The sequence below is a fragment of the Artemia franciscana genome, chromosome 1 (genome assembly GCF_032884065.1).
Source record: "Artemia franciscana chromosome 1, ASM3288406v1, whole genome shotgun sequence".
Classification (NCBI taxonomy): Eukaryota; Metazoa; Arthropoda; class Branchiopoda; order Anostraca; family Artemiidae; genus Artemia; species Artemia franciscana.
In genome coordinates this window covers 29,048,967-29,064,333 of record NC_088863.1, presented here as the reverse complement: position 1 = coordinate 29,064,333, position 15,367 = coordinate 29,048,967, and the positions used below count along the sequence as shown (strand labels likewise).

The 15,367-nt window shown below is 35.0% G+C and overlaps 1 protein-coding gene across 1 annotated transcript; it reads left to right on the top strand.

Moving 5' to 3' along the window:
• The first annotated feature begins 973 nt into the window (after positions 1-973).
• On the top strand, positions 974-15,367 carry LOC136028163 (coiled-coil domain-containing protein 40-like). Its single transcript, XM_065705849.1, has 3 exons — positions 974-1,023; positions 8,191-10,753; positions 14,572-15,367. Exons 2-3 carry the CDS (start codon positions 8,242-8,244, stop codon positions 14,772-14,774), a joined length of 2,715 nt encoding a protein of 904 aa, XP_065561921.1. The 5' UTR covers positions 974-1,023; positions 8,191-8,241; the 3' UTR covers positions 14,775-15,367.

The following is a 15,367-nucleotide window of genomic DNA, read 5'->3' as shown; positions in this document are numbered from 1 at the left end:
ATTGTTGCCTTTTGATCACTTTCGACTCTTAAAAATGCACTAGAACTTTCAACCTTCGATCGAACGAGCCCCCTCCGAAGTTTACACGACTACTCCTTCCATAAAAACCTTATATGTTAACAATTGGCAACTTACACTTCTTACAGCCCTTGCTCCGAGGGCTGCGGGGGGTTTCATCAACACCGGAAGGATAGTAATTTGGCCTTTGGACTGTTTTGAACAAAATGGCTACCCAAAAATATTGATTGTGTGTCTTTAGGGGGAAAAGGGTGCGCGCGGAGGAAGGATTTGTTACCCTCAAATCGGTTTCAATTCTTAAAAAACGAATGCTCCCCTTCCAAAGTTAATAAGACCACCCGCTCCGTAAAAACCTTACGTGTTAAAAATATGCAATTTGCTTAATTTACAGCCCTTGTCCCGGAGGCCGTGGGGAATTTTCACCCCGGAGGTATATTTATTTGGCGTTTTTACTATTTTGAACAAAAAGGGCATCTAAAAATTTCGGTCGCATGTATTTGGGAGGGGGAATGGCCATTTGGGAGGGGGAGGCTTGTTTCCTTCTGGACACCTTTGACTCTTAAAGAGGCTCTAGAACTTTCAATTTCCAATCAAATAAGCCTCCTCAGAAGCTTACATGACCATTTATTCCATATGAAATGCCTTTGGAGAAAAAAATTAATAATAATACATTGAAGTCTTGTGGCTCTTTACTATAGGTACCGCTATAGTGTTGCCTCTGATTACTGTCGATTCTGAAATATAAAAAACCTATTAGTGTCCAACCATTTGAATGAATATTAATATTTCTATAATTTACAAAGATGGGGTTAACGGAATAACATGAGAAGTGTTTCTCAGACTTCCCTTAAGGCTGAATATGAAAAGCAGGTGCTTTGGTGATTCTGTTCGCATGAGTGTCCTCTAAAATAAAGGATCCTAGTTGCCATGGTAACTACCAAACCAGTGATCATTCAGTCTAGGAAAAATCCAAAGTTTGAACAAGTAACATTTGAGGTTACAGGCGTAAGTTAATGGATTATATATGTTCATTCTTATTAAATAGCCCTTCAAGAACCATAATGGTTGTATGCACATAATTTTAGTCACTTTAACACATGCAGGATGAGTTACGATAGATTTTCAAAATAGAAAATCAAAATAAATACGCCTTTTTTCATTAGCACAGGAGTATTACAGATGCTGAAAGATATCACTCTGTCGATACGTTTGTAATTCAAATAGTGTTCCAATGGGTTTACGGTAAATAAAGGGCAACTTTTGCAAATAAAACCGAAAAAAAAATTAGAGCAGTATATACACCTTTCATCGGCGATTTTAGATATGAGTTTATTTTTATCCAACTGAATTGAATGAAAAATTTATTCAACTGAGAGTAAGGAGCAATATTAAAACTTAAGAGGTCCCCATATTAACATCTCGCTCTTCACGCTAAAGTTTTTAGTACTTAAAAAAAAAACTTCTTATTGTTCTAATTAAACGACCCTTGTGTTTCAGGGGTTATTCTTGAAGGATTGGAAAAAAAAGTCAATTTTTAGCGCAAAGAGCGAGGTATTAAGAAGGGGGAAATTCTCCTCACATACACAATAATTTCTGTTCGTTTTCAGTTTTAATATTGCTCCTTACTTTTAGTTGAAAAGCATGTTTTTATTTAATTTTCAATTATATTTTAAATCTTGCCAGAAAATCTGGCTCCCCCTCCACGGAAAGATGCTCTAGACAGTTCAATCCCGGGGAAAATTTACCCGGTACAATTACCGGTAACATATCCAAATGTATCTTGTGTCGGCAAAGAGAAGGTAAGACAAATAAAATAATTTGTTTTGAACACCGGCAAATTCCCCAGTACAAAATTTTCCCTGAAAATTTCAACATCGAAAACTCCCCTCCCCATGGAAAATCTTCCACATTGAAAATTCCCCAGCACTCAATTCACAAATCCTCCCAACCAAAAATAAGAAAATTTCAAAAATTTTTTTAATTTCGATTAAATAAAAAAAAACAAGTTTTTTTTAACTGAAAGTAAGGAGCAGCATTAAAACTTAAAACGAACAGAAATTACTTCGTATATGAAAGGGGCTGCTTCCTCATCAACGCCCCGCTCTTTACGCTAAAGTTTACTCTTTCTCTCAACTCTTCTTTCTAAAACAGTAAAAAACTTTAGCGTAAAGAGCGTGGTGTTGATGAGGAAGCAGCCCCTCTCATATACGAAAGTAATTTCTGTTCGTTGTAAGTTTTAATGTTGCTCCTTACTTTCAGTTAAAAAAAACTTTTTTTTTATTTAATTTTGAACGTTTTTGAATCAATGCATGTTTTGATTTTGGCTCTCCGCAGAGGAATAATTAAAACCAAATTTCCAATTTTTTTTTTGTCTAAATGGCTTTCTCATAATTTTGATCGAATGATTTGAAAAAAAGAGCGGGGGAGTAAGCCTAGTTGCCCTCCAATTTTTTGGTTAATTAAAAACGCAACTAGAACTTTTAATTTTTTGCGAATCTTTTTATTAGTAAAAGACATACGTAACTTATAAATTAGCTTACGTAAAGAACTTTTGTATTCTCATTTTTTTATTACATATATGAGGGGGTTCGCCCCCTCGTCAGTACCTCGCTCTTTACACTAAAGCTTACATTTTGTCCCAATTCATTAAGAATGACCCCTGAATTACAAAAGCTGTAGAATAAATAGTTGAAATTACTAAAAATACTTTAGTGTAAAGAGAGAGGTATTAGGAGGAGGTGAGCCCCTCATATGGATAATAGTTTCTGTTCGTTTCAAGTTTTAATGCTGCTCCTTACTTCCAGCTGAAAAAAAACTTTTTCATATTTATTTTTTCATTGTTTTTGTTTAAATAATGCTAGTAAATCCTGTGCTCCCTTCATAGAAATTGTCTTCCCCAATGACAAATTCCTCGATGGAAAGTTCCCCCAGCATATCCCCCTCTTCTCAACCCCTCCCCCAACCAAAAAATCCTCCTGAAAACGCCTCTACACTTCCCAATAACCATTAGTATATGTAAGCACTGGTCAAAGTTTGTAACTTGTAGCCCCTCCCAAGGGGATTGTCAGGAAGTAAGTCGTCGCCAAAGACATAGTTATAAGGTTTTGCGACTACGCTGAATAAAATGGCTATCTCAGCATTTTAATCCGTTGACTTTGGGAAAATAATCAGCTTGGAAGGGGGCCTAGTCGCCCTCTAATTTTATGGTCACTTAAAAAGGGCACTATAACTTTTCATTTCCGTTAGAATGAACCCTCTCGCAACATTCTAGAACGACTGGGTCAATACGATCACCCCTGGGAATAAAAAAACAAAAAAACAAAAAAACAAACAAACAAATAGACACGCATCCGGGATATGCCTTCTGGCAAAAAATACAAAATTCCACATTTTTGTAGATAGGAGCTTGAAACTTCTACAGTAGGGTTTTAGGATACGCTGAATCTGATGATTTGATTTTCGTTAAGATTCTATGACTTTTAGAGGGTGTCTCCCCCTATTGTCTAAAATAACGCAAATTTTCTCAGACTCGTAACATTTGATGTGTAAGACTAAACTTGATGAAATTTATATATTTAAAATCAGCATTAAAAGGCGATTCTTTTGATGTAGCCAATGGTATCAAAATGTTATACAATAGGGTTCTCTGATACGCTGAATCAGATTCTATGACTTTTAGGGGGTGTTTCCCCCTATTTTCTAAAATAAGGCAAACTTTCTCAGGCTCGTAACTTCTGATGGGTAAGACTACACTTAATGAAACTTATATATTTGAAATCAGCATTAAAATGCGATTCTTTTGATGTAGCTACTGATATCAAAATTCCATTTTTTTTAGAGTTTTGGTTACTATTGAGCAGGGTCGCTCCTTACTACAGTTCGTTACCACGAACTGTTTGACAAAGCGGTGAACAAAAAATGGAATATAAAAACAAAACTACACTCAAACTAAAAAAAATCAAATATTCCAAATAATTCAGCCCACGTCCGAGAGCCTTTCCCAACAGAAAAAAATTAACAACGACAAAAAAGAAAAAAAAAACATAACTAAAAAAAATAGGACAACCACTAAACACACGAAAAAAAACAATAAATAAATAAGAACAACCGACATTGTAAACAAAACTCCCAGCACTGAGGGTAATAATTTAAGACAAAACCAAAGCAAGTGTTTATAAAGAAATCACGGGTTCCTTTCCTCTACAAAAAAATTATTCGGAATATTTTAATTTTTTTAGTTAAAGTGTAGTTTTTCTTTCACATTTTATTTTTTGTTCACTGCTTTGTCGGAATTAAAACCTATTTTCTCTTTGTTTAATTTTTCGTAAATGGAAAAACAGTGTGGTCTAAGAAATCACCCAACCAAAAATGTATGCATAATTCCCAATAACAAATGCTATAGTCTACATAGTCAATGGTCAAATTCCATAACTTAAATACCTCCCTCCATAGGCTGTTTGGGGGGGGGGGTATTTTATCTCCAAAGACATGGATATTGGACATTTCAACTATGCTGAACATTATGGCTATCTCGAAATTTTGATCAAACGGCTTTGGAAAAAACAGAGGCGTGGGAGGGAGGGCTAGATGCCCTATAATCTTTTTATAGGGTTTAATCTATTAAAAAAAAAAAAGATTTTATATGTTTTATTGAAAATCTATAACCATTTTCAAAACACTTTTGAAAATGGGAGCCTGAAGCCTCTACAGTATTGAAACACTATTCGAATAATAGATATATCGACAGAGTGATATCTTTCAGTATCTGTAATACTCCTTTATTAATGAAAGAGAAGCATTTATGTTGGGTATAATATTTTATAGGGTTTCGTGTGCGACTGGCTTGAAATTAAACTTATTCCAGGCATTGACGTCCGACAATTTGGTAATATAAGTATAACTTGCTATGCGCTTAATAAAATCCATCTAAAGCAACCTAGAGAGACCAAACGTTGTGCTAAATCCGTCTTACTCGACCCCCCAAAAAATTGTTTGGCCACAGCATCCTGATTCGCTTATTACTAGAGAACTTAGAGCTTGACCCTCTCCCAAGGCCGTATCCAGGGGGGTTAGGGGGCTTGAACTTCCCCTTCGAAAGGTTCGTCCGACTCGTAAAAACCGTAACAATAATGAAATAAAAACAAATTTCTGATTCGTTTTGAGTTTCTTTTGTAATCCCTCACCCTTGAAAAAAATCCTTCTGTACCCCCTTCCCCTCCCCTGAAAAACCTGGATACAGCCCTGCCCTCTCCTCGTGAATATTTTTTTATCGTTTCTTTCAAATATATCACAAGTTGTAAAATACAAAGATACTTTCTATGACCCTCTCCCTATTTACTCTGGAATTCCTCACGGACTTGTATTGGGGCCACTCTTACTTCTAGCAATGGTTAAAGATATTGGCCTAAAAGATGGAAATAGGTGGATGAATTTTCGATCCTTGAAGTATGTCTAAGCAACCCCTCTCGAAATCCTAACCCAGCTTAAGCTAATAATCTAAAATGAAAGTAAATACCACCAAATCATAAATAATGACAATGAAGTTGTTGAAGTCAACTCCCGTTTTTCTAGACTCTATCCCATCCAAAATGGTAGTCAAGCATGTTGAACTCCTGGTTGTCACAATTTTAATAGTCTTAAGTGGGACATTCCGTTTTTATTTATCTTTTGACAGGCCGTTATTGGAATTTTCACGTTCGGTGTGGTTTTCATGACTTTCAAGTAAACTTGGCAACAAAATTGAGTCGGTCCCAAAGCGTTCACTCAAGATCATTTACAAAGAGACAAAAATCCCATTCTCCTTCCTCCTTAAGCCACACAAGAGGGATAAAATATATTTTCGTTTTCTAAATCTGCCATTTTTAAGCCCCGTACTGAGGACATTTCCCCCGAACCAGTAGACCCCAGCGCAAACGCTTAGCCTCCAAATCAGTCCCAATTTTCTCTCCGATCCTTGGTGTTACAGAGAGTTCCAAAAGCTTCATCCCCTTTATTTTGGAGCACCTTAATAATTCCTGATATGTGTCCTGAACCAAAATCAACTCCTTCGTCTCTTTTTTTTCAGTTGATGGTACGTGGTTTCAATACCTATTCCCCCCTTTTTTAATCTAGTGCCACTTTAGTTTTTACCCATTTGTAATGCTTATTTGAGCTCAACTTTTTTTTTATCTAGTCGTTTGCACAATTTTTTCTTTAATTATCAGTATATCTGATTCTTCTCGTGTCTTTAAGGATTTAAACTTATGATTTCATTTGTTTAGAGTTTTGTAGTATTTGACTTGCAATGCGGCTATTATCTTTTTTCAGCTTGTGATTGTTGTCTGTTATAAAGTATTATCAAATGTTATTTTATCCACCTCCCTGTTATTTCTTTGCCATTAGTCGTGCGAAGTTCATTTTACTTCTTGGAAATGGATTTTTTTTCATTTTATATTTCATTATTTTTTTTTAAGTTTCTATCGAATATTTTCATGCTTGATTAATTTTTTTTGTTTTGTCTTGCTATCTTTGTTGTTTCTTGTTTTGCTTTCTTTTACTCGGCATGTGACTCGAATTTAACTCTATTAGAGCTTGTGATAGCCTTTTGAAAATAAGTATGATCTTATTTTGTCTTGCCAGGGAAAACAAGTTTTTGCCCCCACCCCCTCTCCCTAATATCCTGCTTCTTCCCAAGGAAGTAGTTTATCAACTTGCCCAAGAAAATAATTCTTGATTTTTCAAGTCAGTTGGGAAAATCAATCTCTTCAAATTCTTTTTGGGCTCTATATTTGAGGAGCCCTTCCTCCCAAGTAAAAAAGGTTTTGTCGCTTCTTAGGGCAGCATTTTATGGGTGCGGGCCTGTGTCTCTAATCCTGATTTTTCTGTATATTATGGTTCTCTCCCCCCAGGGACTAAAAGTTTCAAGTGTCCAGTCGTTCACATGAAAACAGTTTTCTATTGCTTTTTTTGGCCCCTTGTCGGTCCTCATTTTCGGTAAATGATTTTTTTTATGTTCTTCATTCCTGAATAGGTCCCCTTACCTCATGAAATTAAGAATATGTGTTTCGATCTAATCGGCAAAAGTTTTCTTATACCTTTTTTGGGGGTCTGTTTGTCCGTATATTGTGTTCATCTTTGCCGAAGTACAAATGGCTCTAAGTTTCAGAAGGATCAGGGAAAATAATTTTTGACCTATTCGCAGGGCCCATATCTACCTCCCCTTTTCAAAAGAGGGGTTGAGTAGGGGCTCCCTTTTTTTTCTTTTTGTTCTTGGAACTGGAAACGGCCCCTGAAGGGGTCAGGGCAATCAGACAGCGATGACCAAATATACCCTCTTTTTCCACAACAAAATCTACTCAAAAACAATTGAGAATTTGTATCATTCACAACCATTGTCCACTAGGTTGCGGGTATTATGGAGTCCCTGCGGGGATTATAGCATCCCTCTGGGGATGATGGAGAAGAAAATAGTTATCTCAAAACTTTGATCCGATGTCATGGAGTAAATAACCCCATAGTTTTAATAAACCCAGTTACTATCCCTGTAGTTTTACTTGTGGTTTTATACTATCTTGGGGGCTACAGAGTGGGGAGGGAGGAGACAGGTAAATAACAAAGTGTGGAAAGGGAACTGGTTGTACTTGAATCACTTTTGACTGTAAGAAAGGGCACCTAAACTCTCAATTTCCATTTGATAAGCCCATTTTTAAGTTTCCACAAAGACCCCTTGCATACAAAGTATCCGAAGAAAAAAATAAATTAAATAAATAAAAAGATACTGCATGATAGGAACATAGTTTTACTGAGGCAACGCTGGAGCGTTCCCTCTGGAAGCGCAGATTTGAGCACATGGCGGTCCTTCTCGTCGAGGGTAACCTTTTACTTTTTTCATGTTTAATATCAGGCAGGGGCAAATCTAGAGCAATTTTTTTTTTTGGGGGGGGGTTGGCAATCTGAAAATCGCGCCAATAAGCAGAATGTCGAGGGGACTAATTTGACAAGGGCGCCAACGATTTTTCTTTGAAAAAATCTTTTTAAAATAATCTTTTTAAAAAAGAGTGGGAAACGGGAAAAAACAAGGAATGGGGCGCCAAAAAATTTTGGGGGCCCCGGCCTACCTTTATTTGCCAGTGTTATTAGCTGACAATATGATTTAAAATGGTGAAATTAGTCAAATTGGTAGTTTTATTTCAGTGACAATTTGCATTCAGAGGAATTACTTTTCAATACAAGGAAAGCGAAAATATGACGGAAGAAGCTCCAACGAAAAGTGGCGCCTCGGACGATGATGGTGTCGATAGCTTTATATCTACAGTTGACAGTTTTAATCTCACAATAGAAGGCGCTACATTTACAGATAGTGATGATGAAATGCTCAGTGTAGTTGACCCTGACCATTATGCATTAAAGAGGTACCAAGAAGCCTTAAAGACTCAATTTTTAGCGGATATAGATACGTTAAAAGATAAATTAAGAGAAACTAGATTAAGGAATGAGAAGTCTCTCCAATATGAGAATGTGCTGGAAAAGGAATTAAAATTAGTTGAAAATGGGATTTCTATTGAAAAATCCAATCTTAAAAAGGTAATGGGAAATATTGATTGCCTAGAAAAAGCAAAGTTAGAACAACAAAAAAAGCTTAAGCATGTTCGGTCTGTGGTTAACACTGCGGAAAATGCAAATAAAAAAAGACGGGAAGATTTAAAAGTCTGGGATACTATTCTTCCAAAGCTTAATGAGGAATTATTTCGACTTAAGATACTCTTGGAATACCATGAATCTCAAAAACAGGCACTAAAAAAACAAGTAATGACTAATATTAACGTCAAAGCTGGAAAAGAAAACTTAGCATTAAAACTCCTCACTAAGAAGATGGAAGAAGATATATCAAGGGTAAATTTACGCATTGAAGATATAGAAAATTGGACACTTGATCTTGAAAGGAAGTACAGTGACATAATAAAACGATTAAAGACCTTTAAAATGGAATTGGATAGCACAATCGTGTACAATCGTCAACTTAGAATAACTTGGAAAACTGAAATAAATAGCTTAAGGTTAAAAAAGGAAAAAATTAGTGAACTGCAGAGACAGTTGGGAACTATAGAGAATGACTCAATGAATCAAGACGAAAGAATTGAAAAACTTGAAGATGAAATAAAAATAGTTGTAAAAGAGTCTAACAATATTTCTATTGAAACAAATATATCACTTAAACGATGTAAGAACTTTAAAAATAATTATAGTAAAGGACAAGATAAAGTAGTAGATATGAAAAGTGAATTAAAAAGAGAAATTGAAGGCCTAAACTGTTTACTTGAGAAAAAAGATGTGCTAAATCAAGAGCTTAAAGGACTAAAGAAAATAACTGAGAAAGAATCCATGAAATTACTGGAAATAGAAACCTCTAAAAATGGTCTAGAATCAAAATTAATTCTAGATACCAAGTTGATAGATTATGACCAACTTAACATTAGAAATGAGAGTAAGTATCTAGAGGAGCTAAAAACAAATGGTATTTCCTATGAGCTTGAATGCTCTCGCTTGGAAAATATATATACTCGCCTGCAGCTTCAGTTTGAAAATGACAGTGAAAGAAAGAAATTATTAGATAAGGATTTACTTGAAGCCAAAAAAGAAGAAGAGGAAATAGCTAAACATTACGAAGATTTGAAAAAGATATATTCAATGCATGTGAAAATGCTGGAATCAAAACAAAGTGAACTGGAGAGAAAACGAAGGAAATATGAGGAGCTAAAGTTGAAAATAGAAGAAAAGAAAGAGGGAGATGGACCGAAAAGAGTCTTGGTCCTCAAAGAAGAGCTTGAATACGTGGGAAATGACTGCAAGAAATTACAAGAAGCATGGCTTTCATTGCAAAATCATATAATCAAAATAGAAAGTGACAAGGAAAATATTTTGAATAACCGACTGGATTGTGAAGAAAGAATTAGAACCCTTGATCAGAAGAGAATATTGTCAAACCGATTACTTGAAGAAAAAAGGAAGGAATGTCTGGAATTATACAGAAATACTGGAGGATTGCACGATAATTTGAAGATAATAAACAATTTACTTAGTTCAGATGATGAAAATAAAGAACTAAGCTTAGTTGCTTTTGAAAAAGAGCTGCTTGAAAAACTTGACACGCTGGAGAGAATTGTTACAAAACTACAAGATGTAATACATCAATGTGAAGAAGAAAAGAATGAGCATAAAGCTCAAATTTTTGAGTCCGAAAGACTAAGGAAATTATGGTCTATGAAACTTAAAGAAGCACTCAACTTACGTCACACAGTATTTTTTGAAAAAGGAGACTGCAGTGAACTTGCAATACTAAAAGAATGCATTCATCGACTGGAACTCGAGAAAACGAAATTAGTAAAAGCTATCGAAGAGCTAAGTAGAATCCTGGAAAAAGCTGTGAATCAACGAGCATGCCTTGTAGAAGCTTCTGACTTAAGAAAAGGTAGGCCTGATCCTTCATTAAAGGCAAAAGCAAAACTGTTAAAGTGTGAAGTGAAAAAGCTGCTCATTTCTATAGGAAAATCGGACAGGGAGATAGAATCGTTTCAACTCAAGCACTCTGATCTGAGAACCGTGACCGAAGCAAAGAGAGAGGAATTGATGTTAAATAGTTCAAGAAAGGAAGATATGACATCATCAATAAAACAAATGACAAACTTGAAAAATAGACAAGTTAGGATGTTGTCTGTACTACAAAGAAGACAAAAGCAACTCTCTGATGCATTACTCAGTAAGCTTCCACTTCCTTTATTACATTTTTTAGGCTTATGTTCAAATTAGTTGGTCAATTTGAATGAAATATTGGTGGATTAACAAAACTTATTTGTAGATGAAGAAAAAGGTTTTTTTTGTGTATGCTTGTCTTTTGAACTTTATGTTCAAGTGAAATAAAAACATATAATCGGTAACAATTAGTACCAGGGGGCCGAACATCCTGGGTTAAGTAAATTTTATGCATAAGAAGTCTGTCCGGCGTATTCTCCCTCAGTATGAATTCTATCCCACAAAAAATTCCCCCCTTAGAAGAATAATCCCCTCATACCCTGACTCGCACAAAAAATTGTTTTGCGTAATAGCTTGCTGAGATCACAATTGAATTATTCTGTGAATCTGCAAGGATAAATCGACCTGTGAGGTGCCTAATTAATTAAGCAATCGTTGTAGACGAATTTAAGACAAGTAGGAGATCAAATACAATAAAATTTACCTAGGTCAGAACGTTAAAAAACAGTAACGACATAAGTGATATTAACTCACCCTTGCCCAACTGTCAAATTTCATTTTTCCAGTTTTTCTGGTTTTTCGTCTCTAATTTCAATTAGCAGAGGATCTATGAAATATGTATTAACTGTTGTCTTATTCTTTAGCTTTAAGCCATGGATTTTCAAATCAGCAATTTCAATTGAGTTACAAAGTTCTGTCGTGAATTCAGTTCCTCTCTCTTGTTTATTCTTCACAGAATCACAGCATTAATTTTTTCCTGATACTGGCATATTATATTCTTCTATATTCTTATAAAGGAAACAAAATGATAGAAATGTATATGAAGGTATGCTCGGTTCCTACTGCTGGTACACATGTCCCTAATACACATGATGTCACAATGTCATGACATCTTGGGAAATTCCCATTAAAAATAGTGGTTCATTCTTTACAGGGTTTTGGAGTTATAAAATTGTCGTACTATTGTCATTTTCGTTTGTAATTCATTGTGATATCTTTTGTCTAGAGCCTTGAAAGTTTTCTTGGGATTGAAATGAATTAAGTATCATCATTACCGAAACTGATTAAAAAAAAATATATTTTTTTTTCTTAGTTGATTTGATGCTCTATAGGTTTTCAAAAAGTTTTTAAGTTTTCACTATAAGTTTTTAAAGTTTCAAAATTCGAAAATGGGGAATACTAGATACACATTTGCAGCTGATCACAAATTCTTATGATCGGATACATAATCCAGCAGAAATTTATGATCTGATTTTAGTTGAAATTCCAAATACCGACAATCCTGAATAATGAGAATTAGTGTTTAAGTGGATGATCTATAATCCGTGCTGAGTAGAGTTAAATCCAAATGCTAGATGTGTGATAAATCAAAATGGAAAATTGCAGAGCTGCTTTGGTTCTCCAATGTAATCTAAAAAAGTTACATCTCAAGCTGATGATGAGACCCCAAAATATTGTCCTCGTTATGACCCCAAGTTGGACCAAAGTAATCGAGAAATATTTTCACATGCCCTTGCAGTATATCAAAAAGACAAAGATAAACACCAAGTCAAACGAAATAACCTTCACGTGACAACATATGATGGTTTTTTACTAAAAAAATTCTAATGTCACATCAATGTTGAATATGTAGGCAGGACAAGTCCAGTAAAACATTTATAAGAATACGTATCCAAAAGACATGATTGCACTGCAATAAAAGTTTGTCAAAAATCAAAGGAGTTTGATTTATAATGAAGCAGATACTTGTGTTCAAGGTCACTGAATTAAACCAAATAAAACTTTCGGTGATTATTTGGCAACCATATCCAAAGAAAGAGTCATGTTGTTCAACGCTTGAATATTCATTTTTGTAGTCAATACCAAATCCATGGTATTAACTACTCCGAAGAAGATGTGTCAACAAGGTTCAATGTTAGAAGTATAGTTTTTATACAACCTGGCGTTGAAGCAAATGCAAACAAACCAGAACTACTATTGTTATTGGCAAATGTCCAAACATTTTGAATCTGATTGGATAATGAGTACATGGGAACCGTGAAACTGTCAATTTCGTGTTGTTGGTCAAAAACTCAGCATAAATTATGTAGCTCATCGAGAATACTTCTATGTTGTGAGTATTTCTCTATCATAGGAAGGATGCAACAAGCTTTTAAGATCTCCTTATTCTGAATAGCATTCGTTATAAGACATAAAAACAAGCTGGCCTAGCTCATGGCCTCACGTTCGAAAATCAACAGTGGATAGACGGTCAAGACGAATAAGCAGTGTGCGAAATGCCTTCTGTAATTCAAACGCTGATCGTTCATATTCTTGGTTTACGATGACTTGCAGATCCATAAGGTCTTTTGGAAAGGTCTAAAAATCAGTTGGCTGAAGATTTTATTCTGCAAGCACGACGAAATAATATATCTGAGGATACTGCAATCAAACATTTTTACCGTATTATTTCATCCAAGTTAAATATGATATGAAAAGGTCAAAATTTTAGTGTCTGGGTAGAACAATATGGCATGGACAACATTGACGCTTACCAAGATGACACAAACATGGAAGTTCTAAATTTTGATGAGCCTCCTGCTATAGGAGAACAGCTGCTACTGAAGCTAAGGCTGTTGGTCACCTCCGAGGAGAGTACATATTCGGTAAAATTTATTATTATCTTAAGGATAAACAGGAAGGAGGAATTGAATTCACGCCAGAATTTCTTAACTCAATTGAAATTGCAGATTAGTCACTCATAACTCAAAACTAAAGAATAATACGATATTTTGTTATTACGCGTAAGTTACATATTTTAGGGGGCATGTGCAATGGAATACGCCAGGTTGCTAATGCAATATGTAACAACATAAATGAAGCGGAAATAAATACTGTTGAAAAAGCTGGAAACGAAGCTCATATTAATCTGGGGCTAGAAGACAAGGGATAGCGAGAATCACTTATAGCAAGTCTGCCACGTACCGATTGCTTCATAAATCATCACCTTGATTTCTTATGCTGAGAGGCTTAACATATTTTTAAACTACCAGTTAAAATTTAATATTGACCAAGAGAGGAGAACGGAAAGAAAATTGAAGCCAAGTTCTTTGTCTTTAATTTCCAGGGGAATATTGGTTACCACTTTAGATTTTACCTCTCTTGTTCAGCGTTTCTTAACTGTGCTACCCTTGGGAAACCTTTGTATGTCACGCTAAATTGAATGTCTCAAGTGACCTCTTCTCAAAATGTAAAGTGTCCTTTTTATATTTTTCTTTCCACAGTTAGCGTTGTTTGTCGTAGTTTTACATTTTTCACTGAGCTTACTGCACAGCCAAAAGTTTTCAAGATGTCACAGCCAAGAAACCCTTGTGTAAGTCTTGTGCAATTCGACATTACTGATGTTCTTGTTATATAGGAGTTAGTCACGGATGAATAAAATTTTGACATGGCAGCTAAAATTTGTACTTTTAAGATTTCCACCTAGATAACATTTGGTTTAAAAAAATTTAAAGCTAAGAAATTCCATCTCAACTGACAATTTTGTACACAAATGACCTACTAGACCATGGAAAGGTTTAAAATAATATTTCATGTCATTTGCATTTCGAAGTGCATTAGTTTTCAATAAAATAAATATAGATAAAAAAAGACTTCCCATCTTAGAATTATTCTAGGTTGGTTAATGAAGTATTTTCTTTTTTACTTTTAATTATTCAAAGCTGCGATATTATTTTTGAATTTTCAAAAGAAAATTTTAATACTGTCAACGGTAAAATCATGACCAAGTGTATTTGAATGGGATCATTAGCAATTTAATTTCGTGTTTATGTATTTATTTTTCAGGCACTGTAACTCGAGAATTTCCCAAGTCAGACGACATAAGATCAGACACTTACCAGCCATCAGACGCCACTATTGAAAAGCTCGCAAAAGCTTCAACTGAAGTGTCACATTTGGCCAATCGTGTAGGTACTGCTATTAGAGAAAACCCTAATATGGCTCAATGGCTAAAACCAATACTTGAGTTGCTGCTGGAGCAGTATTGATTTTCTGAATAACCAACATGAGAGAGGGATGATTCCATTGTAATGTTTAAAAAACAGCTACAATTTAACTCACCCCACTCCCCAAAGAAGTGAAAACCTGTCTGGGGATGGCAAAAATACTTTAAAACAAGAAAAACAATGAACCAACCCGTTCACAACCCATTTCCTTGTCAGCACCACAAACCTTAAAGCAAAACAATTTCAACAAATTTACTATTCTATTCATACCCCGAGAGGTCATAATTATGACATTTAATCACTCATTTTCTTACCAATTCACAACCTCCCTCCTCTTCCCCCTCTCCAAAAAACACAAGACTTTATACTTGATCAGAATAATGTCTTTAATTATACTGTAAAACATAGAAACATCATTGGCAATATTTTTACTATGGTCAACACGGTTCCAACTCCTAATCCCCTTATGAAGCGAAGAAAACGTCAACGTAGCCGAAAAAAAAACAGTGGACTATTAATCTCCGTAGAAGATTGAATGTCGCAATCGTGGACCAGTGATGTCAAATTTGATAAATAATAAAAACTTGAATTACTTGTATCTTGCTGTAGCTTCAAAATAAAAAGTGTGTAAATAA

Coding starts and splice junctions, on each gene's coding strand:
- LOC136028163 (XM_065705849.1), top strand. CDS start 8,242: ATGACGGAAGAAGCTCCAACGAAAAGTGGCGCCTCGGACGATGATGGT. Junction 10,754..14,571: donor ACTCTCTGATGCATTACTCA/GTAAGCTTCCAC, acceptor TTTATTTTTCAG/GCACTGTAACTCGAGAATTT.